The 26,996-nt window shown below is 40.4% G+C and overlaps 1 protein-coding gene across 4 annotated transcripts in view; it reads right to left on the bottom strand.

Moving 5' to 3' along the window:
• ADCY3 (adenylate cyclase 3) overlaps positions 1-26,996 on the bottom strand; it is a 90,352-nt gene that overhangs the window by 54,071 nt on the left and 9,285 nt on the right. For 3 of the 4 annotated variants that reach the window (XM_083348424.1, XM_083348423.1, XM_083348422.1), the window contains exon 1: positions 2,853-2,955. In XM_083348424.1, coding sequence (XP_083204550.1) covers positions 2,853-2,954 — 102 coding nt within the window. In that variant the 5' untranslated portion in view covers position 2,955. Of the gene's footprint in view, positions 1-2,852; positions 3,003-26,996 lie in introns of those variants that run through there. The other variant, XM_083348425.1, reaches the window with a different exon arrangement.

The following is a 26,996-nucleotide window of genomic DNA, read 5'->3' as shown; positions in this document are numbered from 1 at the left end:
ATTGTAAGATCTGTGCTTAACAGACCAAGAATAAGTTTTGCTTGACACTGGAAGAAAAACTGTCAGACTCCTAAATGCATTAAAGACCCGCAGAGATACTTTTAAGCAGTTTATTGTTTCTTACCTATAGGGAGAAATCTTGTGAAACATTAAAGATATGTTCTAAGAATTTCTATGGATGAGCTATCTTGACTCTCTTTTCCCCAAACAAACTGTCTAAATTACACTATTTCTTGGTCCTTGGAATGCAGCCCCTTCCTCCTGGAAATCCATTCCAACACAAAAATCAATATAACCATTTATACTGTAGTTTGGCTTTTAAGAGAGCCTGAATGCTTAAAAATATTGCAAATTAACAATGAAACACGAAAGCCAGAAATCAATAATTTTTTTAAAAAATTCTCTTTTTCTTTTTATTCTTTTATATGGAATGGAAAAGAAATACTAAAAATACTTTTTAGTATTTTAACTTTTATTAAATTTGTTTCATCTAGCATTTCTTTCTTTTTATCAACATACATACACACCCACACATATAATTAACAATACAATTATCTAAATATTAAATTCAACATGAAAACTATTATCATAAAGTTAATATTTTTAATGTGGATTGCAGGGCTTTTTTATTTTATATTCAACTGAATGAAAAGTTAAATACTATTATGCTTGTAACATTGAAATCCTGGCAATTAATACTGACGTAAGTTTTACTTTTATCTTTTTTTAGTTTAATACCTTGTGTGATTTAAATAATAGAATGTTAATTTTTAATCATGTTCTATAAATATCACTGTATTATAATCTGCATTGAAATATTACAATATATCCAGATTTATAACATTACAATAAAAAGGGAGGTGGGAGAAGAAAAAGGATGGAAGACTTTAGTAGAAAAACAAAAGTGAAGAAATAATTTTGTCCCTGTACTGTAGAACTAACAAAAATTGATAACAGTATCTTGTAGGGTTTGTTTTTTTGTTTTTTTGTTCTTTGTTTAAATTAGAGGCAACACTATCATCAATACTTCTATGAAGAAATATTGTATATAATGCTGTAGGCTGGGAAGCAACATTTCAAACTGGTATCAATTTGCAGTATTTCTTAATGTGGTTCGATATATTGCATTAGATTTTAGGACATAATTCTGCTGTGTGTTTACGCCACATCAACAAAAGACCTACTGACCTCTTTTGCAAAAGAGCTTTCAGCTTTCAGATCTCACCCACACTAAGTTTTACCATAATTACTCTTAATCACAGGAAAAATGTTGTTGCCAACATCAATGCAGGAGAAGAAACATTTGTAGGGATAAATACAGGGCTTAATCTATTATTTAATCTACCAATTCTTCCCTCTACATGCCCCACCTATACAATTTTAAATAATTTTTCTCTCCTGTCTCCAATATTCTGAGCGAGATTAACTTTATTTCTCTCTCTCTCTCTCTCTCTCTCTCTCTCTCTCTCTCTCTCTCTCTCTCTGTGTGTGTGTGTGTGTGTGTGTCTGTGTGTGTGTGTGTGTGTGTACGTTCATGTACAGGAAACTGACTGATATTAACTCTGCACACATTTTTTTTCTGAAAATCAAATATATTCATGTCAGAAAAAATATTTTTAATTATAATCAGACATTCAAAGCCCACTTTTTGAGCTAAGAATGAATTATTTCTATAGTTTTAAATTGCAGAAAACTCCAGACATGAAAGGTAATTCAGAGTATATCAGAAAGAAAGATCTTGGTATACCTTTATTTTAGCTCTGTAGGTACCAGTTTATGGTGTTTAAAGTTGAAGCCTATCAGACTATATCTCCAGTCTTTCTTAACTGTCCAGATTACTGGTGAGTTGAAAATTCTGAGAACAGCTAAAGTATAACTCAGTTTTTAATGTAACTTGGAATTGCCTTTGAAGAATTATTTGGAAACTATTGTTGGCCCAAAATGTATCAGTTCACTTACTGGTTGGTAAGGGCTTCTTTAACAGGATTCTATCCATATTATGAGTATTGCACTGGTTACCAATAGATTTTTCAATACAATTCAAAATATAAGTTTTAATTTTTATAGCTCTACATGGCCTGTCTTCCGGCTACATTAGAAATCTACAACCTAAATCTGGCCTTCCTCTGTGCTCCATCCGAGTGGGTTGGGTTGGGTTGTTGGGTTCAGCTCATTCTATCTATTCTACTTAATTCAATGGTGAGCCCACATCTGGAGTCTAACTTAGCATAGGCTCACAAGAGAAGACAAGCTGCATGGAAAAGAAATATTCTGTCAAATTGAGGATTTATTTTATTCAGTTAGCCATCTTCATGAAATTTCTGCTTCAAAAGCATACTCTAATTTTGTTTTGGGAATTGCTCTGAATGAAAATAACTTGATTATTAAGTGCATTTTTACTGAGGGCCTGGAGAGGGTTACTCTTTGATAGCAGATACAGAGAGAGAATGGGTTGCTATGGGAACAGCACTGTCACCATGGTCTCTTTCTTGATTTCACTGAAAACAGCTAATTCGTAATAGTATAAACAAGGAAGAATCCTCCCAATGAGATGCAAGCTTAAATGAGAAGTTCTAAACTCCAGGAAAGAGGCAAAATCCTCTGAATAGAAACTATCATGCCTCTCACAAGTAAGCTCGAATTGGGCCAGTAACTTTCTCAGAGATGGGCCCAGTAAATCTGATGCAAAAATAGTTCTGCCATGCACATTCATATGTACCTAGATACAAATCTAGAAATCAAAAACTAAGAAAATAGATTACCTTAGATATTAAATTCAAGTTTTGAATTTATTAGGAGGATATAAGCCAGAAACAAAGTAGAAGCTACAGATGGAACTCTTTGATTCTTACCTGCTGCTGACTTTGTTCCTCAAGGTTGAGCTTGACCTCCAGAGATTGCCGAGCTTCTAGGAAGGCTTTGCGGTGCTTGCGGTCTGCCATGTAGTAAGACATGATACCCACACAGATAGTGCACAGATAGATGGCAACATTGGATAAGATCTTGAATGAAAAAGGGATAAGTTACAGTTATCAGTCATTCCAAGAGAAATATTTATATAGAAATAGAGTAGGTTATAGGTGGCCTTCCAAACTCTGATGAATAGTAACTCCCATTAATCCTCTGCATTAGTCATACTGAAATACACTGTTCATTCCTTCTCCAAAAGATTGAGGTATGGAAGATGAGGCAATTGAGCTTCCTTTCTTATCCATATGAGAGACTGCTGTTGATTGTAGCTCCCCCTATTACCATATTGCAGTGAAAGCAATCTTTAGACTACAACTCCCATAACATTCAGCTAGCGTTTAAGGGCCACAGCTTCAATAAGTCTGGCCCAAAAAGCCTGAAGGACTTCAGGTTTCTCACCTCTAGTGCAGGGGTCCCTGACCCCCAGTCCATGGAACACTACTGGGCCGTGGCATGCCATCAACTGGTCCGCACAAACAAGCAAAGCCCCATCCGTGGGATGCAGGCAGCACACAAAACCACACACCCTCCTATCCATGGAAAAACCTCTCTCCATGGAACCGGTCCCTGGTGTCCAAAAGGTTGGGGACCTCTGCTCTAGTGGACTACATAGACAACAGAAGGATTTCAACTCACATTCAGGATTGGAAAGAATTAAACTGAATTTTAAAAAGCATGACATGTTTATTAAATTGCTTTATTCTGAATAAATTCAATTTTGAAATATCTGAATGAAATATCTGAAATATCTCCCTATCTAAACCTCTTTATATCATACTAAGTAAAGGTAAAGGTTCCCCCACACATGCGTGCTAGTCGTTTCTGACTGTAGGGGCCAGTGCTCATCTCCATTTCAAAGCCGAAGAGCCAGCGCTTGTCCGAGGACGTCTCTGTGGTCATGTGGCCTTCCCACCGTAGAGGTCCCTATTTTTCTACTTGAATTTTTACGTGCTTTCAAACTGCTAGGTTGGCAGAAGCTGGGACGAGTAACAGGCGCTCACTCTGTTATGCGGCACTCAGGATTCGACCCGCCAAACTGCCGACCTTCTGATCAACAAGCTCAGCGTCCTAACCCACTGAGCCACCACGTCCCTTATATCATACTAGACTTAGGATATTCTGCCTACAAAATATAATCTCTACCACCAATTAATGTCCAGACTCTCCATCCAATAAAGCAGTTTCCGTATTCTAAATATGGCCTCACCAGTGTGGTATAAGCAATACTACTGCTTCCTGTGATCTTGATGCTATCCCTCTGTTGATGCAACCTAGGGTTGTGTTGGCTTTTCTGGCAGCTGCAGCGCACTGCTCATATTTAAATGTGGTCCACCAGCACACTTAGACCCCTCTCTTAGGCACTACCTTTGAGCCAGGTATGGCCTATCTGAACTTGTGCATCTGGTTTTTCTTGCCTAAGTGTAGAACTTTATTTTTCTTAACACTTATCACTAGATGAATTGCATCTAGTTTGTCAAGATCATTCTGAATCTTGAGTCTATCTTCCAAAATGTTAGCAATTTCCCCCAGCTTTGTGTCAACTGCAGATCATCTAGGTCATTTATGAAGATACTGAAGAGCACTGAGCCCATGATAGAACCTTGAGCAATCCTACTGCATACTTCCCACAATGTAGATGTAGTTCCATTGAGTGCAATTAACTACAGATCCATCTGGCAGTGGTACACAGTCTATCCTGCATTGTTGTATCTTTTCAAGAAGTAGGCTGTGTCTACTTTATTAAATGCCTTACTGAAATGTAAGCATTCTGCATCCATGTCTATGGAAATTCTCACTTATCCAGGTTATGGTTGTTCCAAAGGACAACTGCCTTTTTAAAAGGCAACTGGACTTTCTGTGTTTTTTCTGTTGAAAACACTTTGCTTCTCATTCAAGAAGCATCTTCAGTTCAGAACTGAAGATGCTTCTTGGATGAGAAACAAAACAAAAAAGATTATTTCACACAAGAGGAACAATACACAATACAAGGATGGAAGGGAAAAGCAGGAGTATAAAAAGCAGCAAAAGCAGATAAATCTGTTAATATGTATATAAACAGAGCTATTTATATAATATGGAAAGAGATGAATAAGCAATACATCTCATTTTAAAAAATATTGGTTATTTTTCTATCTAGCACTTACATATTTGAAACACAGAATCCAAAGCTGTTCCAAGCAACTATCACAGACTTGGAAAGATGTCAATCAATGGTTCAAAGCATATATGATCATCTCAGGCTAACATAACAACTAGCAGGCTTTCAAACAGTAACTGATAAGTGAACATTAATTTGGGGGAGGACAGTACAGGTAGTCCTCCTATTACAAGCATTCGCTTAGTAATCGCTTAAAGTTACAACAGCACTGAAAAAAGTGGCTTATGATTGTTTTTTTACACAATCATTGCAGCATCCCCATGGTCATGTGAATTCAGAAACTTAGCAACCTGCACGTATTTATGACAGTTGCAGTGTCACGCGGTCATGTAAGCACCTTTTGCAACCTTCTAACAAGTAAAATCAATGGGGGAAGCTAGATTCACTTAACAACTGTGGTACTAACTTAACAACCACAATGATTCACTTAAGAACTGTGACAAGAAAGGTGGTAAATTAGGGCAAAGGTCACTTAACAACAGAAATTTTGGGCTTAATTGTGGTTATATACCAAGGACTAGCTGTAAGAAGAACTTGAATCGCTACCATGACTATAAAATCTGTCTAAACTTTGCAGTTTAATATACTAACCACATGAAAGTAAGCTTTAGCACATACTTCTATTACAAGTCAATCTACTACTAAAGGCACAGGAATACAGTTTGGGGAAAATGTCTCTCCCTGGGGAGAATATAACTCAACTCTTCTTCAGTATACGCTGTGTCCTGCAGTATGCCAAGGTGCTTCCAGATAAATCTTTCAAACTACAATATATATAGTAATTTCATAGAGCATTCAGTCAAATTTGTAATCTTTAGCCATTAAGCCTTCTTCCCTGTCTTCTTTCTTGATGGGAATAATCTATTTATTTAAAAAGGCATTGTGAATCTGAGAATTTTATTTCAGCTTAAAATTCATATAAATAGAAAGCTAAATATTCCACTGAGTCTAAATGTCGTAAAAATAAGTATCAGTTTAAGATTGCTAATATTTTTGTTGTTGTTGTTAGTTGCGAAGTCGTGTCCGACCCATCGCGACCCTATGTACAATGTTCCTCCAGGCCTTCCTGTCCTCTACCATCTTCTGGAGTCCATCTAAGCTCACGCCTACTGCTTCAATGACTCCATCCAGCCACCTCATTCTCTGTCGTCCCCTTCTTCTCTTGCCCTCCATCTTTCCCAGCATTAGGCTCTTCTCCAGTGAGTCCTTCCTTCTCATTAGGTGGCCAAAGTATTTGAGTTTTAGCTTCAGGATCTGGCCTTCTAAAGAGCAGTCAGGGTTGATCTCCTCTAGGACTGACCAGTTTGATCGCCTTGCAGTCCAAGGGACTCGCAGGAGTCTTCTCCAGCACCACAGTTCAAAGGCTTCAATTCTTTGGCGCTCAGCCTTTCTTATGGTCCAGCTTTCACTGCCATACATTGCAACTGGGAAGACCATAGCCTTGACTATACGCACTTTTGTTGACAGGGTGATGTCTCTGCTTTTTAGTGTGCTGTCTAGATTTGCCATGGCTTTCCTCCCAAGGAGCAAGCGTCTTTTAATTTCTTGGCTACAGTCCCCATCTGCAGTGATCTTGGAGCCCAGGAAAATAAAATCTGTCACTACCTCCATTTCCTCCCCATCTATTTGCCAGGAATTGAGAGGGCCGGATGCCATGATCTTGGTTTTCTTAATGTTAAGTTTCAACCCAACTTTTGCACTCTCCTTCTTCACCCGCAACACGAGGCTCTTTAGTTCTTCTTCACTTTCTGCCATTAGAGTGGTATCATCTGCATATCTTAGGTTGTTGATGTTTCTTCCGGCAATCTTAATTCCAACTTTTGATTCATCTAGCCCTGCATTTCTCATGATGTGCTCTGCATATAAGTTAAATAGGCAAGGCGACAGTATACAGCCTTGCCGGACTCCTTTCCCAATTTTGAACCAGTCAGTGGTTCTGTGTCCAGTTCTCCCTGTTGCTTCTTGGCCCGCATATAGGTTTCTCAAGAGACAAATAAGATGGTCTGGTATGCCCATCTCTTTAAGGACTTGCCAGAGTTTGTTATGATCCACACAATCAAAGGCTTTAGCATAGTCAATGAAGCAGAAGTAGATGTTTTTCTGGAACTCTCTAGCTTTCTCCATGATCCAGCGTATGTTAGCAATTTGATCTCTAGTTCCTCTGCCTCTTCGAAATCCTGCCTGTACTTCTGGTAGTTCTCGATCCACATACTGCTGGAGTCTAGCTTGTAGGATTTTAAGCATAACTTTACTAGCATGAGAAATGAGTGCAATGGTGCGATAGTTTGAACATTCTTTGGCACTGCCTTTCTTTGGAATTGGAATGTAAACTGATCTTTTCCAATCCTGTGGCCACTGTTGAGTTTTCCAAATTTGCTGGCAAATTGAGTGTAGCACTTTTACTGCATCATCTTTTAAGATTTTGAATAGCTCAGCTGGAATACTGTCACCTCCACTAGCTTTGTTGTTGCTAATATTTTTAGAGCTTCCCTAAGCCAAGTTATTTCAGGCATATTGATTAGGTATTAGGGTACTACGGTAAGGACAAACACCTAAATTTCCTTTATTTAAACTGAGACTATCATATAGAAATGGGGGAGATATAATGTTCCAGATTATTGGATTTGCTACATTTTGCTATCAATGTTTCTCTGCAGTACATGGAAATACAAGTTTCATCTCTATTCTCCAGACAGACATTGTTTCAAATAAGGATTATCCTCAGAAAGTAACAGGTAAACCACATAGACCTAAATAATACTTTAGATCAGTTTATTGCTAATCATTTTTTAAACAAACTGAAATATTGCAAGATATTTTAGGATTGCCTAAAATTACAAAATGGCAGTACATTTTGTACAGTACATGTTGGGCAGCAGGGGGGCCCAGCTGTTGTTGGCCGGGCCCGGAACCTGAACCCCGAGAATTGTTTACTCCTGTCCATCGCTGGAGCTGTGGATGCCCTCACCGATAAACTGACTTTATTACCTTCACCCAGTCATCGGACCTTTTCCTCTCTGCGACCTGCCCGGAGCTGGATAGTGGTTCTCCCTGAAACTGGAAGATCATGGTCGCTGTGAGAGGGCAACCATGCCCAGGAGTCACTGTCCAGCTTTGTGGATTTATTATTAATATTTATTTCATTTGTCCTTGCCGATCCATTCCTTCCGGCTTTTTATTTTCATCGATGGCTTATTCTGCGGGTGAATTGTTTGCCCTAAGGGAGTCTCCCCTCTCCCTGGTGTGGCCCTCTAATCTATGCCGCCAGTTCCTTAATGACGGGTATTGGGACCCCGAGAGGTGGCATGGCACGAAAAGGAGGCTTCGGGGTTTTCTTTTTAAACTTTTTAAAGGGTTAGGGAGGGGGGAGGAATGTAAGGACCAGCAGAAAGATGGGGGGGTTTCGCCGGACCTACTCCAGTCCAGGTTGGTTGATGGTCGCGGTGGTAAGGGGGCCGGGGGGGGGTCATGGGGCCCGAGGGGTCAGGGTGGGGAGAGCGATCCCCACAGTGATTGGGAATGGCGACAGATGGATGAACAGAGGGCCATATCGGAATCTGGGATCGCGCCCCCACTGTCTTCAAGCGGTGGTGCGTTCCAACCCTCTGGTTTCAACCTGCTTTCCCGGGGGTGGGGGAGGGCAGATACCTGAGCTCAGGCTGATCTATTTGAATGCCAGGTCTGTGGTGAATAAAGCTCCCCTCATCTGGGATCTGATTGAGGAGGAAGGCGCAGACCTCGCATGCATTACGGAAACTTGGTTAGGCCCAGAGGGAGGAGTCCCTCTGATTGAATTATGCCCACCAGGTTTCTGTGTGCTGCACCAGCCTCGGGCTCAGGGTAGGGGCGGTGGGTTGGCAGTTGTCATTAAGGAGGCCCTTTGTCTGCAGGAGGCCACTGCCCCTCAAATAAGCGGATGTGAGTCCCTCCTCCTGAGGTGGGGCCCTGGAGGTCAGTTGGGCCTGTTGCTTGCGTACCTTTCTCCCAGCTGCGTGGCAACGGCCCTGCCTGGGCTACTTGATGCTCTCTCGGGGCTGGCGGTTGAGTTTCCCAGACTTATGGTTCTGGGGGATTTCAACCTGCCCTCCCTGGGGGGGGATGTCGGGGGTGGCCCAAGAGTTCATGGCTTCCATGATGACCATGGACCTGACCCAGATTATTCAGGGTCCGACCCATGAGGGGGGAAACATGCCCGACCTTATTTTTATCTCCGGGCAGTGGCTTAATGGTCTGGGTGGGGTCTCTCCAACTATTCAACCCCTTTCATGGACAGATCATTATCTCCTGTGGCTGGGCCTCTGTTACGCCACCTCCCGCTGCTGGGAGGCGGAACTGACCAGGTGGTTCCGCCCCAGGCACCTGATGGATCTGGAAAGGTTTCAGATGGTGCTTGGATTGATTCCTGCCTCCCTTTCCCACAGCCCAGTCGAGACCTTGGTTGATGCCTGGCAACGGACTGCTTCTGAAGCTCTCGACCGCGTTGTGCCTTTACAGCCTCTGACCCGGCGCAGGTCCTGGTTGGCCCTTTGGTTTTCCGTGGACCTACGGGAGATGAAGCGCTGGAGGAGGGGCCTAGAGACCATTTGGAGATTCAGTCAGTCCGAATCTGACCGAATACAGTTAAGATCTTTTACCAGATCTTACCTTGTGGCAATGGAGGTAGCGAAGCGTGCCTACTTTGCCACCCTCATTGCGTCCGCAGATAATCGCCCGGCTGCCCTGTTTATGGTGACCCATTCCCTTTTAAATCAGGGGACAAGGGAGGACCCCTTGCGAGGACAGGCCGAGGAGTTTAGTCAGCATCTGCTGGACAAAATCGCTCAGATCCAGACCGGTCTGGACTCCGACTGGGCAGTATCTGACGAGGGGGAAGCAACGGGTCTGGCCAACATTATTTGGGAGGAGTTTGACCCTGTGACTCCAGATGAAGTATCATGGGTAGATTGAGTGCCACCACGTGTTTGTTGGACCCGTGTCCCTCCTGGCTAGTTTATGCAGCTCGGGAGGTCACACGAGGCTGGCTCCAGGCAGTGATTAATGCTTCTTTGAGTGAGGGGTGCTTCCCTGCCACTTTGAAGGAGGCGGTGGTGAGGCCCCTCCTTAAGAAACCTGCCTTGGACCCAGCTATTTTGAATAATTTTCGTCCTGTCTCCAACCTTCGCTTTCTTGCGAAGGTTGTTGAGAGCGTGGTGGCACGGCAGCTCCTGCTGGTCCTGGAGGAAACTGAGTATCTGGATCCATACCAATCGGGTTTCAGGCCCGGGTACAGCATGGAAACGGCATTGGTCGTGCTGGTGGATGATCTCTGGCGGGCCCAGGATAGGGGTTATTCCTCTGTCCTGGTCCTATTAGATCTCTCAGCGGCTTTTGATACCATCAACCATGGTATCCTGCTGCGATGTCTCGGGGGGTTGGGAGTGGGAGGCACCGTTTTACGGTGGTTCTCCTTCTACCTCTCGGGCCGTTCACAGACGGTGTTGGCAGGGGGGCAGAGGTCAACCCCGAGGCCCCTTGATTGTGGGGTGCCCCAGGGGCTAGTCCTCTCTCCCCTCCTGTTCAACATCTATATGAAGCCACTGGGTGAGTTCATCCGTGGTTTCGGGGTAAGGTATCATCAATATGCTGATGATACCCAGCTTTTCATCTCTACCCCGAACCAACCCAGTGATGCCCTCGACGTGATGTCCCGTTGCCTGGAAGTGGTATGAATCTGGATGGGGAAGAACAGGCTCCAACTCAACCCAGCCAAGACCGAGTGGTTTTACGTATCGGCATCTCGTGTAATCCAGGATATCCCATCTTTGGTTATGGGGGGAGAGGTGTTACCTCCCGTTGATAGGGCGCACAACTTAGGCATCCTCCTGGATTCATGACTCAGTTTAGAAGATCATATAGGAGTTGTGGCCAGGGGGCCATTTGCCCAGGTTCGCCTGGTGTGCCAGTTGCGCCCCTATCTGGACCGAGATGCTTTACGTACAGTCACTCATGTGCTCGTTACCTCCCATGTTGATTACTGCAATGCTCTCTACATGGGGCTGCCCTTGAAAACCACCCGGAGGCTCCAGCTGGTGCAGAATGCGGCCGCGCGGGTTGTGATGGGAGCATCCCGATACTCCCATATTACACCCCTCCTGCGTGAGCTGCACTGGTAACCGGTTGCCCTCCGGGTGAGATTTAAGGTGCTGGTTCTTACCTATAAAGCCCTACATGGCTTAGGCCCGGGATACCTGCAGGACCGTCTGCTGCCAGGAACGATTTCGCCCTGTGCGCTCACACAGAGAGGGCCTCGTCAGGGTGCCGTCGGCCAGACAATGTCAGCTGGCGACCCCCAGGGGGAAGGCCTTCTCTGTGGGGGCACCTGCCCTGTGGAATCAGCTTTCCCTGGAGCTCTGGATGACCCCAGACCTCCCGTCCTTTCGTCGTGACCTTAAGACATTTCTTTTCCAACAGGCCAACCTGGACTGATGATAAGGGGTTTTTAATATGGTTTTAAGGTTTTATTGGTTGTAGTTGGGGCTATAGATATAGTTTAATTTTTAATATTTGTATTTTTACTTGTATTTTACTGTTGTTAGCTGCCCTGAGTCCTTTGGGAGATAGGGCGGCATATAAGTCCCATTAAATAAATAAATAAATAAATAAATAAATAAATAAATAAATAAATAAATAAAATGTCTCTTCATTTTACAATTTAGTGTAGATGGATTAGCAACATCTAACATTCCCAAATTAGTATCAGTACTGAAATGTTTTGGATTATTCTAAATCTAGAGTTATAATAAAAAAACAGCTCAATCTCCCATCTTGCCTGAGATTAAGCCCTCATCCAGGACTCCAGCCAACTCTTTCCAACGACTCCCCAAACCATTCCCAGCCCATAACTGACAGAATCCTCCTTTGTTTTTTCCTTTATTGGATCAAAAAGGTGAGGTAACTACCTCTGGCACGTCAGACTGGCTTTGATTTAAAGGGTCAGCTTGGTAATCTAATTGTTATAGATGTGTGTGAAAGATGTATGTGGAACTATTATATACATCAATAGAATTTTACAGTGTCAAAATGCTACATTCTAAAATTAGGTAGGCACTTCATGTGAACTAAATGAATATTTTTCCCCCACATATGTATTATATATATGGACAGTCATCTATCAGGGATGCTTTAATCTGAATTCATGAACCTGCAACACATTTGAGCTAATGCCCTAAATGTCCCCTTCCAACTCTATGATTGTATGGTTTTTTTAAAACCAGTTTCTGAACAGGTCAGAGCAGTTGCCAAACTTTAAGGGCAACATTTACAACTGTTACTTACTAGGGACAATTCCAATACACATTACTAATTTTCCTCAGCTCATGTCATAAATCATTTTATTCTGCCTTAGTAAGATCCCACCTCAAGTATTGTGTTCAGTTCTGGGCACCACACACTTAAAGAGAAAATGGAACAAATTCACAGAAAGACAACAAAGATGATTGAGGAACTAGAAACTAAACCCTGAAAAGAGAGGTTAGAGGTAATAGGTATGTTTAGCCTTAAAGAAAAATTTAAGAGAGGCTCTCACAGCATTCTACAAATAATTGAGAAGATATCCTATAGAACAGATATGTCAAACACAAGGCCTGGGGGCCGGATCCAGCCCGTGAAGTGGTTTCATGTGGCCCGCAAAACCATCCTGGAAACAGTGAGGGAACGGCCCCCACTGCCTTGGCCCTGGCCCTGAGACCCTCCTTCCGCCAGAGACCCTCAGATCTGTCCCACTCCTGCCCAGGCCCCCATAGGCACCCTTGATGCGAACGATGTAGAGCTGGCCACGCCCACCCAGTAGGCCATACGCACTCTAGCCACACCTACCCAGTAGGCCACGCCCACCCTGGCCATACCCACCTGGCCCCGAGGGCAACCGCAATGCTGATGCGGCCCTCAATGAAATTGAGTTTGACACTCCTGCTATAGAACAAGGCTTTTCAACCTTTTCACCCATTGTACCACTTTTAGGATATGGCAACATCCGAGTACCACCAGTGGCCTAGCAAGGTGTCAAAAACTTGATGACCAAAAAAAAAAGGAAAAAAGTGATGAAGTACAGGTAGTCCTCGACTTACAACAGTTCGCTTAGTGACTGTTCGAAGTTACAATGGCACTGAAAAAAGTGCCCCCCAAGCCACAGCCAAGCAGGACACCTGCCTGCCCGCCTGGTGGCGCTCTTCCTCCTGCCTGAGGTTTTCATTCTTGTGAGCATTTTGCATATAATTGAAATTAAATACAACTAAAATGCTTATTATCCAGTCATGTAATGAATACATTTTCTCTTCTGTCCCACTGAAAGTTATAATTTGGTAAGAATATCTGCAATTGTTTGTGAACTATAAGTATGGCATAAACTGCTAAGGACTTTAGCTAAAAGCCAAAAAATCCCAGGGATTTTGGTAGTACAGTACATCTCTGGTTTAAACTTAAACCTTCAATAAAAATGAATAGTATGAATGCCGCTTTGTAGTTGTGTAATCAAAAGAAACAACGAGACAAACACAGAAAACAGTAACACAAGAAAAAGCTGACACCCAGATATCTCATCAGCAACATTTCAGATGCTATTGCTCTCAGGTCTTCATTAATGTGTTTTGGAAAAGAAAAAAAACATTGTCATTTCTCTAGATATTTGAATATCAAGGGGCAAGAAGATGTCTGGGGAGATCAACTTTTTACACACAGCATCCCATAACCACAGAGCAAACAGATTCCTATCTTAAGTCCAGAAACCAAACCATGTGTGGCTTGGATGACTGCTGCCGAAAGTTGCCTATTTTTAAGGCTTTAATTTACATATACAGTCTTAAATGGATTGTATACTTCAGAATGCTCCAACTATCCTGTTTTGCCTCAACTGGTAATGAAAGTATTCCTAGCCCCTTTCCCCAATTGATGCCTTTTTGGTGTGTTGGCTTGCAGCTCAGCCAACACATTTATCAAATCCAGAATCAAATTATTTCCCCTCAAGTATTCTAGAATGATTCATTAACACCCCAGCTGATACGGTTTTACATATGGGACAGTGTCGAGATAGTTTTAAAAGGAAAACTGGCAAATGAATAAATGAAAGTTTTATTCATGACTGCTGCTAATATCATCTGAGCAGAACCTCCATATAAGGAAGCTACATGTCTCTAAACAAAACATGCTGGGCACAAACTACCAGGTAAGGCTGATAACTTCTGTCTGTGATCTGGCTGATCACATTTACAGATATTACAATTTATTCCATTTACATCCCACTTCTTTCCCTCACCAAATAGAAGTCAGCAAATCATATTCAACAGTCTGGGCTGCTAGACAGTCTGGGTTCCATTTTAAGTGCAATCAATATCCTCCATAATGTTTTTCTGTTTACTATGTCAAATGCTGCACCAAGACCTATAAAGGCAGAAACAGTTGTTTTCCCTTACTGACATATTTTGTAATTAGATGGTTCAAGACAAAGTGACTGTCAATAATGGATCGATTCTGTCTAAAGCCTGTTTGTTCTTCTGCAAGAATACACTTTTCATCAACCCAGTTCTTGATTCTACTCAAGAGGAAACAGGCAAATACTGTATTTTAACCACAATATCTATTAGGCTAATGGGCCTGTAATTACTCATTTTTATTCTTTTTAAAAATTTATAAGAAATTATAAGTTCCAGAACTGAGCTTGGTCAATGAAAGTATTTCCTCAATATTAATTGTAAACCTCTCATCTGCACACTGTAGTTGAAAAAAAAATTTTCTTTCTGAAGTTTTTACATCTTAACACAAATTTACCTCACAACTTTTCCTCTTAGTCAGTGATATACAATATGTAGGATGAAGACACTAGATTGGCATGCAAGGGATGATGATTTTGGACTGCTGTTTCAAACAATTCACTTTTCCCCCTCCCTATTTAAATTTGGCTAGTGGATGCCAAAAATTATTTTCCTGCAGATCGATAGATCTACCAGTATTTGCATGTCTTAAAATTATATAACCCCCTTTTTGTATTATTAGCAAACATTCTATTAAGAGACACAAATATCCCTACTTGCTCTAATTTTTTACAACATATATAATTTGCAATGGTTCACTCCATTTTTCCTGGAGAAGTCGTGTCAATTGGCTAAATCTGTTTTCTACTTTTATAGGTATAAAAAGGTAAAGGTAAAGGTTCCCCCGCACATGCGTGCTAGTCGTTTCCAACTCTTGGGGCTGGTGCTCATCTCCGTTTCAAAGCCGAAGAGCCAGCGCTTGTCCGAGGACGTCTCCGTGGTCATGTGGCCGGCATGACTGGACGCCAAAGGCGCACGGAACGCTGTTACCTTTCCACCGTAGTGGTCCCTATTTTTCTACTTGCATTTTTACGTGCTTTCGAACTGCTAGGTGGGCATAATATATATATTATATATATGATGATGATGACGGATGGGATTTCGTCGAAACGTCGCCACAACTTTCTGAAGATGAAAGGAACGCGGGAAGAAACCCGAGATATATATATATATATATATATAAATCAGACCAGACTACTAGAGTAGGGTACAAAAGTAAATACTCCTGGTCAAATGACAGCAGGCACTATATCTGTCCAAATATGTGGGGACTACATTTTAGAATTCTTCATTGAAGCTGGCAAGAAAAAGCTCTCTCAGCATATATACTGTAAAACTCAGAGCTATCCCAAACAAATTTAGTCTGTTCATTTTACAGTGCTGGGATGTGCAACCTTAGGACCTCAAAAACTAAACTAAGAGATGAAAACCAACAGGAGTTTCCTACCATTCTATATCAGAAACATGAAAATATAATCCCCTAGATAAGTATATCACTATTAAAAACCAAAGAAATCTAAAACTTCCCAAAGTGCAGCTTCATCCACATATGTAATAGGGTCACAAGGTGGGTGGGACCTTAATCTTTACATTTTAAGTGTGGCCTCTGTCACCAAATGATTGCTGAGCCCTGCATTGATGATTATGGAAGCAATGGTTAATAATTGCTTAAAATTCTACAAATTAGAACAGGAAAACTCTCCATGAGGTGAATTTCTGCTTGACACTTTGGAAAACAGAAGGATAAAATCCATCAAACGATATTTCAGAATTCCTAAGTCAAAAGACTGGGATTTATTTTAAAATAAGATGACTCTCTCATTCGAGTGCCTTTGAAAAACATTTCTAAGAATAATCTGAGGGAAACCCACTCCATCTCACACCCCCACCTTCAACACCAATAATTCTCATGCATGTTCACCATTGACTTGCCATTTTTAGCACTCCTGAGTTGTCATGACAACCATCTGTGTTCTGAAGCACAGAAAATGTGCTGGCTTCAAGATAAATTTTAAAGCCTAGTCATTATATCATAATATAGACCCTAACAAACCTATGTTCATCTCTTCTCTCTCCAGAAATCCTTAATTATTATAGGATATCTGTGCAAATGTGTGTGTATATATATTTATATGATATATACAGATACGTACACCCAAAATGGAAAGAATATGGAAAAAAATCAGCTATTATGCTTTTTTTCCTAGCATCATACAGATTTTTCTTGCTATGGATATTCAGTCCAGGTGAAAATTTCATGACTTCTTGTTGTCTTATTTTCTCTTATTTTATTCAGCCATAGTTTCATTCCATACAGCATTAACCTTGTAAACTCTCAAGCTTCCTCCTTCTATTATATATTCAGGATGGACAGTATTTAATATTTATTTGTTATATATATGTAGAGGTGTGGGTTTATACATATGTCTATATAGTATGGTTAGGTGTGTGCCATGTATGTGTTCCACTTTGAGAGCAGGCAACTAAATTTCATTTTTGATGTGTGCCGTTGTGCCCACAGTAAAAAAAAATGACAATAAAAGTTATCTTATCGTATCTTATTTGCTAGCCTACCATTGCAGGAAATGGATAACAAGAAAAAAAAAGTTGACAAAGATCTTCTGAAATGTTCGACCTGCAGAAATTAATTGATGATCCTTTGATGATCTGATGATCCAGATGCAAAGCAATAGTTGCTGCTACTGAAGGAGTGGACTGCTGTCACAGATGATACGTAGCCCTTTATTGAAGGCTTTCAAGCAAAGCTCTGACAGGCCTCTGTTTACACTCCAGCAAGCAATCAAACTAGATTACATTCAAAGTTTCCTTCCAACTATATTTATTATTTATATCCTCATAGAACTAATGCAGCATACACAGTTCTTTACCCTACCCATGTATTAATTTCCCAGCAATCCTGACAGGTAGATTAGAAAAACAGGAAGTTGCCATACTGCTATCAGTCCAGTCAAGTATTAACTACAGTGATAACCCTTTAGGGTTTCAAGCAGGAATCTTTCTATCTGTCTTCTATGCACTACTAAAATTTGCATGTCTGTAAGCTTTAACTGGGTGAAACAGTGCATCATAAGGCAACTTTTTTTGAAACAAGGTACCTCAAATGGGCTAATATAGCATGTGTCCAGTATCCATATCCATAACTCCCGTGGAATTAAAAATTGGCAAATTTTATAAATCATTTTATGACATAAAAATTATCATACAAAATATCATAAACCATTTCTTCTGGTCAACTCCTGATGTCTCACTATGCTGTACAGTTCAATGTGGGCCATTTTCAAAGCAGATACAGCTCTGAATATCTCTCTGAATTTTTGAGAACTTTTCAAGTACATTAGGAGCTCTGCCATTAAGTTAGGTTCAGAAACTAAATTCAAATAAATGTTAAGTCATGTTTTCTTTAACAAGTTTCAACATTAAGCCATAATTATCTAGGTTCATATATAAACTGTAAACCATGGTTTAGAAATCTCAGTGATTGAATTCATACACGATTCAATGACACTATGACAAACGAACATACCAAAGAGTTCCATGGCTGAGAAGATTTGAACCTAGCCTCCATTTCCATCAGTGGCCTCCATTATATCTCATGTCTTATTGCTACAGCTCAAACTACTAAAGGTTATATAAGGAACCATAGATATACTACAATGCATTGTCATTTTGTTTAATCTAGTTAAACTTTGGCCTTCTGAAAGTTTATGATTGAATGCCTGACACCAGTCTAGTTGCATAACATTTTAGTTTTATTCTAGAAGAAAGCATTTGCAAATCTTATTGTGAGGATGACCACTAATATGAATGGTTTTATAAGGAGATGAAATAAATATGCATTTGGATATGCAAAATGAGAATGAACATTCCCAGGAACCATGTTTCCTTCATCTTCCTGACTACCAATCCTGCCATTCCACCTGGATTCTGCTAATTTTCCTGAAGTAAGTATTCTGGAACAGAAAACAGTTGGAGGTATTCTAGAACATTCTAGTAGTTCTTAGCAGAGTCAGTTTGATACATTGTATAATGAAGGAAGAAAGATGTATCAATGGGCTTTGCTCATGATATCTCAGTGGACCCTCTCTGCTTATAAGCACTGTATCTCTAAATGAATCTCAGATGCTAACAACAATGTAAAAAAATAATTATTATTCTGATGCTCTGATAAGCCACTCTGAGAAGCAGGATGCTGGATTTTAATGCATTTTTACCTATGTAATGATTAAGGCCAGCCTGCCTGCTGTAATCTTGACTTGCTGTGAAAAACAAATTAGAAGACAAGAGAAAATGACCTTGAGATGGGAACCAGAAAGAGCCAAGGGCATTAACTATCAACTTCTACAAAAAAAGATAAAAGTAAAATAAAAAATGAACAGACTGCTTTAATGAACACAACATTCATTTTTTGAAAAACAGATCTATACAATGTGAATCAGAGTACTACGTATATGTGAATGCATGTTTTTTTATTTATTTTTCATTTACATTCCACCTTCCTTTTTGGAACAAAAATAGCACCCGCTAAAGTCTCCCCTCATCCTGACTGAAATAACCAGAAAAGAGGTTGGGCATACAAAGAGAACTTGCCTTTGCCTTGGTCAAGTGAGACCTGAATTCTAACCACCTTAGTCCAGCACTTTAACCTGAGGATTTGTACTTTATAAAGCATATATCCAAATATAACATGAAAATAACCACATTAAGATGCATGTGGTGAACTGTCTTAGAAAGACTGTGATTTGGTAAGACTATGAAAACATCAGCTCCCAAACACCAACTCCTCTCCTTCTCTCAAATACCTGTCACAACCACATGACAGGTGATAAAATCAAAAGGTCTTGTTCCTATGAAAGATTTGAAGCACAGCAGTCCTAAAATCATCCACTGGCTTTGCATGTTATTATTGTGCATGCTTTTGACTCAAGAGGTGGATAGTTCCCTGCGGAGACAGTTCAGGGCTTCAGTTGCCTGTGTTAAACACAAGCAATTAGCTTTAAAGAGGGCAGGGAGACAAAGTGTCTGAAAACAAACAAACCTCAACAGCAGAGAGGCAACACAAAGGGAAAGACCAGCAGGGCTGACAATCACCAAACATATAACATTCATGTAACATAAATGGTAATACAGGTAGTCCTGGACTTACGACCACAATGGAGCCAAAAAATTATAAGTGAGACATTTGTTAAGTGAGTTTTGCCCCATTTTATGACCTTTCTTGACACAGTTGTTAAGTGAATCACTGCAGTTGTTAAGTTAGTAACACGGTTGTTAAGTGAATCTGTTTTTCCCATTTGACATTGCACGTCAGGAGGTCACTAAGGGTGATCACATGACCCTGGAACACTGCAACCATCATAAATATGAACCAGTTGCCAAGCATCTGAATTTTAATCATGTGACCATGGGGATGCTGCAATGATCGTAAGTGTGAAAAACGGTCATAAGTCACTTTTTTCAATGCCATTATAACTTTGAATGGTCACTAAATGAACTGTTGCAAGTCAAGGACTACCTGTACACATATAAATTCCTATGAATAACATTGGACTGTACAGGCCAGAAAGCTCTTCACCCAAAAGGCTATAAAATCTATGAGGCAAAAGTGGGAGAATTTTAAGCTACACAACAAGCAATATATATTTGTGTAAATTACTAACAAAGAATTAAGGGAGACTGAAATTTGTTAGTAATTTACACAAATATATGAACTGTCCAGTGTGACTACAGCTTCGCGGGTGTTTGTGTGTGGATCTTTGGTCATTCGGGTTTTTTCCCCACGTAGAATATATGCCTCTGAACATGTAAAATAATTCATTCAATTATATCATACTTTAACATGAGCCTATAAGCAACATTTTTTAAAAAAAGATCCTATTTGTTCAGTGATTGCAGAGCATATTAAATCTTACAACTATCCTACAGAACAGAACAGAGATCCCTCTCTGCATCTCAAAGAATTTCAGTTTCTAGTTTTTCCTAGTAGAGAGCTTATAGACATTAAAGCAGTGGGTGCTGACAGTGTAAATATATTCAAGGCTACACCGGTATCAAACTGGGAATTCCTCTGACATTTTCCAGAGTTTATTAAGTATACCTTACAACAGGGATCAGCACAGTTTTCACCTGATGAACATCACTATGTGCTCTTGCTTGATGGCATGGGTTTAATGGATAAAATTTATTAATCCAGAATGCTGGTGATATGAGTGACCTCATGAAATCATTATGCAAGTAGCCATCAGTATTTTTATTGTGAAGTTTCTAGAAGGACACCAGATTTGCAGGCATCATCTACACTAAGTATCACTTCCTCAGCCTTGTGAGGAGCAGGTTGCTTTATTCACTTTATTATGGAGTTTACAGGTTTCAAATCCTTAGAATATCTGTAGCTTGCAGCTAATCTGGGAAGAAGAATACAAGGAGGAAGGAAGAAGCAGCTAAGGATAAAGGAATCAAACAGTCTGTCCAAATCTGATCCTTGTCTCTTTTGCTCACCAAATCTTCCTCACTGCCATCTTTGCTTTTACACCCAGGCTATTAATATTACCTCCCTAGAGGGAACTTTCGAAAGGTTTATATAACAATTATAATAATAATAAAGTGGTTCAGCAAACAATGTTTATTTTTGAACGTTATGTTCCTCTTTTTCCATCTGGGGCACGCTGTGTTGCCAAGGTTTTCCTGCCTAGGTACTTCCTGTACCATCAAAATGATCAACATAGAGAAAACCAAAAAGCATCTTGCAAGACAGTCACTGTTACTGTAAGAGCTGGGTCACCCAAATGCAGTTCACATTCGCAGTAGGATACCTCCGTGGTTCAGTTGTAAACTCTCTTTTTTTTGTTGGTTAATGTAAATGTATAAAAATGTTGTTTTTATATAATGTATTTAATCAACTTAAGTACATCTATCCACTGTACAAACATATATATTATACACATGTATCACTTAAAAACAGCATTACATAGCCTATAATAAGAATATCAACCACCAATGTTAGAGAAACATATTCCATGTGAGGTCACAACTTACTCTTTAAGAATATTCTTTGGGTAACATATGCTGGCAGATGATACCACTCTAATGGCAGAAAGTGAAGAAGAACTAAAGAGCCTCTTGTTGCGGGTGAAGAAGGAGAGTGCAAAACTTGGGTTGAAACTTAACATTAAGAAAACCAAGATCATGGCATCTGGCCCTCTCAATTCCTGGCAAATAGATGGGGAAGAAATGGAGGTAGTGACAGATTTTATTTTCCTGGGCTCCAAGATCACTGCAGATGGGGACTGTAGCCAAGAAATTAAAAGACGCTTGCTCCTGGGGAGGAAAGCCATGGCAAATCTAGACAGCACACTAAAAAGCAGAGACATCACCCTGTCAACAAAAGTGCGTATAGTCAAGGCTATGGTCTTCCCAGTTGCAATGTATGGCAGTGAAATTTGGACCATAAGAAAGGCTGAGCGCCAAAGAATGGAGGCCTTTGAACTATGGTGCTGGAGAAGACTCCTGCGAGTCCCTTGGACTGCAAGGCGATCAAACCGGTCAGTCCTAGAGGAGATCAACCCTGACTGCTCTTTAGAAGGCCAGATCCTGAAGCTGAAACTCAAATACTTTGGCCACCTAATGAGAAGGAAGGACTCACTGGAGAAGAGCCTGATGCTGGGAAAGATCGAGGGCAATAGAAGAAGGGGACGACAGAGAATGAGGTGGCTGGATGGAGTCACTGAAGCAGTAGGCGTGAGCTTAAATGGACTCCAGAAGATGGTAGAGGACAGGAAGGCCTGGATGAATGTTGTCCATAGCATCGCAATGGGTCGGACACGACTTCGCAGTTAACAACAACAACATATGCTGAGATACATCAAAGAGAAGGGCCGGGATAATGACTTTTTTTCTTTGGTTGTATTTTCTAGGACTCTTTTAACCTTGTCACTCCAGTTCTCTATAATCTACCTTAAAATGTGGATTTATATTCATTTTCCAAAATTAAAGAAAGAGTGCAATCTACATATTGCTCAGAAATAAGTCCTATGAGTAACTTCACTGAGTTTCTTCTCTAGTAGATAAATATTTACTAGTATTCTATTTTTGTTACATGAGCTTGGAAGAGATGACAGCAAAAATCAAAACTGGAGGTCAAATCACTTCCATTCTGAGATATGCAGATGACAAGACTTAATAACAGTAAAGAAGGTTTAAAAGAAAGCATGAAAACTATTTTTTGCAAAATAAAATTGGAAAATGAGAAAAACAACCAACGGGCTTAGAAAATTCATAACTGATGGTAAAGAAGTGATGGTCGTATATCATTTCATTTTCATGAGTTCAACGAAAGATAGAATGGACAGTGTGCTGAAAAAGTAAGAAGGTTAATCCTAGGGAAGAAGGCAGTGGCAAACTTATACAAAATGATGAAAAATAAGGACCTCCAGATCAGCATAAATTCCTATCTTAAACTGCAACCCAAACCATAGTATCCCCTCTCATACAGTCCATTAATATATCCTGAGACAACTCCGCACATGCCTTTTACTCCTCCAACCATCAACGCCCTCCTTCCTTAAAACACCTTGTTTTTCCTGCTACCATTCACAAAATGAAACCCTGATTTCTATTGATTCTTTCACTATAAAATCTCTTTAGTCTCAGGTCTGGACTAAAGCGTTTTGCCTACTGAATCAGTACAGCTCAAATCAAGTCTTTATTATGGTCATAGATCACCTTACAACCAGTAGAGTAATTTTCCCTCAGCCAGCAACAAAATGAATTGTACTCAAGACTGGCAAAATTATTTGAACTTGTGCTGTAGAAAATTTAATAAATGTTTCCCCCATGAAGAAGCACTATAACAACTACAACATATTATGAAGTAACAATGTTCTACTCTTTCATGACTCCCAAAATCAGCCAGAGCAGGAATCTCATTTTGACAAATAACAGAAACAACTCCCCACTTTTATTGCCATTAAACCTAAACACTTGTAATTTCAACAGAATGCATGTTTCACCAGTTTTCACCACCTCTACTACTCTGATTGCAGGAAGTTGGTCTCATACACTACATAGAAATTACACAGCACAAAATTTCTTTTATTGTGTGTTTTGTTAATAATAATCCATGGGTCTTGTTTTCAAATGCACTAGCAGTCACTACTTTATTTCCCGAGACAGTTCAAAATGCTAGAGTCTAGACCAGGGGTAGGCAACCTCGGCTCTTTTATGACTCATGGACTTCAACTCATTGAAGTCCATGAGTCATAAAAGAGCCGAGGTTGCCTACCCCTAGTCTAGACCTAGCTATAAAAGACTGGCTTCCACATGTATGAATCTATTGAAGATCTCATTGTTGGTGATCTCATTGTTAACAGATGCTGACAGAAGTATGGAAGAGAGCTTTATTTATGGTGGCTTTATTTTTATCCTCTTCTTTGATTAATTTTAATTGCATTTTTAAATGCTTTTAGTTCCATTTGGCTATTGAATAATTTAAATATGTTGGCATTGCTATCTGTTTCCAAGGTTTTTCTTTCATTCATTATTTCAGTTTTTGTTGTTTTAAAAATTATAAATTATTTTCAAGTTTTAAACTGTAAGTTACAAATACACACACACCAATCTCTCATTTCATCTACAGAGGGAAGTTGGTTGTTTAACTAGTTACAGTTGAATCACCTTTTCTTAGTATTTCTAATATAAAATCAACAGAATATGGCTGCCAACCCAGCATAAAAAAGGAAACTCTAAGTATAGGTACTAACCAGTATGTTACCCAGAATTCTTAAATTAATGAATTTAATACATTAAAAAGCCAAGCAATCAGGGGGAAAAGGGATCAGTAACTTGTCTCTTTATTGGCAGGAACAAAACAATCAGCAAAATTAACCAGGAATATGGAAATGGTAGACTTGTCTCTATTGATAGATCTCTGATGATTTGCAGTAGATCTTCATTAACCTCTGACTAGTAAGCAAAATCAGAAATGAGAAAAAGAAAACACAAAACTCCTTTCTGGTTGGATTTGTGCTAGGTCACCTACCAGACTAAGCTTTTCTATAAAACAGAAATATTTGTTGGTTCCCCTGGCCAAATTATTCTAGAATTCTCCTGATGCACGAGAATTCAGGAAACACATTTTATGGACAGCTCATGCATATGAAAGATATGCAATTGACGACTAGTCCCACCTTTGAATCTTTTACACCATGCTCCATCTTGCTCTAACCACAAATATTTTCATTTTAGTTTATGGTCAAGCAGCCTACCACAATTGTATCAGAAACTTTCAGGTTCTGATAAAAATCCTAAATCTACCTATACCTTAACTGGAAGCGTGAAGTCAGACTTAAGTTTCCATTTCTTCTGACAGGGATTTCTTCTAACACAGACATGTCAAACACAAGGCCCGGGGGCCCAGATCCGGCCCGCAAAGTGGTTTCATGCGGCCCGCGAAGCCATCCTGGAAACAGTGAGGGAACGGCCCCCACTGCCTTGGCCCTGGCCCAGAGACCCTCCTCCTGCCAGAGACCCTCAGATCTGTCCCACTCCTGCCCAGGCCCCCATAGGCACCCTTGATGCAAATGATGTAGAGCTGGCCACGCCCACCCAGTAGGCCATACACACTCTAGCCACGCCCACCCTGGCCACGCCCACCCAGCCCCCTGAGGGCAACCGTAATGCTGATGCGGCCCTCAATGAAATTGAGTTTGACACCCCTGACACATTTGCCATTTTCCGTAATTCTGCTCTATCAGTTTGGTTCTAGCTTTCTTTGGGACTCTTCCTGTTTACTACCATTCTCTACCTCCTGCTTTCTTAGTTAGACACCTTCCTTTTTTCCCCCTGCTGCCTCTGGTAACTGGAGCAGAGCTACTCAATCAATGGCAAAGATGCTTCTGCTTGCCCCTGCTCTCTGGGAACTTAGCCAAAGTCACTGCAGCTCTACAACTATTTATTGTACTGCAACACAACAGATTTAGCTTGCAGGATTTAGCTTCTTCTTGATGTAGCTTGCAGATTTTAGTTTTTATATGATGTAGAATTTGGGTAGCATCTCCTTCTTGTCTTCAGGTTAATAATGAGATTAAACCGACCATGATTTCCCATCTGACACTTGCAGGCCTGTTGTACAGTTTCAAAATGCAGGCTTTATAGAAATCCCGTACGTGCAAATACACAGAGGTGTGAGTTCTAAAGAGGGGAAACTGGCATGTGCGCCGGCTGTACAAAGCTCTATGAATCCAGAAATAGCAAATGATAAGCACACTATAGTTGGCTGGTGACATACTCATATCTCTAGTGTTAACATCTACAACTGTTATGAACAACCTAACTGGGGGGGAGAAGGGAATTCTTAAAATGCAAACTATTGTCCCACACACAGGAATGATTCACATCTAAAAGTTAGCTATGATACCTACCTACAGCTATAGAAGTTTTACCATTATATTTGAATGTAGAGCAAGGATGAATCACATGTTGTGACCTGGGATCATGGGTCTTTTAGCTTGCCGTTTTTAATCTGTGAAATCATTTTTACCCCATTACATCAGCCCGGCCCACCCGGTTATTCAGGAAGGGTATTTTGTGGCTCAGTGGTTAGAATGCAGTTTGGCAGTTCGATTCCCACTGGCTCAGGGTTGACTCAGCCTTCAATCCTTCTGAGGTTGGTAAAATGAGCATCCAGATTGTTGGGGGGCAATATGCTGACTCTGTAAAACCACTTAAGAGAGGGCTGTAAAGCACTGTGAAGCAGTATGTAAGTCTAAGTGCTATTACTATTTTGCAGACCCATCAGTTAAATAATTTCTTACTGGGGTCCAGTAAGAGAGCCTTTCTGCCATCCCCCATGTTTTGAAACATTCTTCCCCCAGAAATGAAGTGGACTCCCCACTCTCCAGAGTTTTTGAAAATATCTGATGACCTGGCCCTGCCAACTCACTTGGGGCTCTCAGAGGAGCACACAGCAGTCAGGTTGGTTAGCACCTTGAAGTCCCCCCCTTTTTTAAAACTTTCAATTTTAATTATTGTATTTTTGTTTCATTGCCTAATATAATATTCATGTGTGGTTTTTATGTCTTTATCTTTAATTGTATATCACCAAGAGTCACTTTGTGAGTGATGGGTGGTTTCCAAATTAGTGTCCTATCCTGAATATCAGCCAATTAGAAAGATTATGTTAAAGGACTTCCCAGTTTGCCATTGGAACCTTATCTTACTTTTCCTCTAAAACTAATTGATCACTCGCTGCTTACTTGACTGTTGTATATAATTATACCAAAAACTATAATCTTTTCATATTCTAAATAAACTGTTAAATTTTAAATGTTTAATGTAAACTTTTAAAAAACATGTTGACCAACCTATTGTTATCTCAGAAGCATTCCTAAAAGTCTGCTTGTTAAGAAATGATGTCCCATACACTCAGAGATACCTGAGAAGTTAATATAAGTACAGCATTCCCAGGGAATGGAACACAATTTTACCCGGCACATAAGACAAGCATTCAG

The sequence above is a fragment of the Vipera ursinii genome (genome assembly GCF_947247035.1).
Source record: "Vipera ursinii genome assembly, chromosome: 1".
Taxonomy (NCBI): Eukaryota; Metazoa; Chordata; class Lepidosauria; order Squamata; family Viperidae; genus Vipera; species Vipera ursinii.
This window is presented reverse-complemented; position numbering and strand designations above follow the sequence as displayed.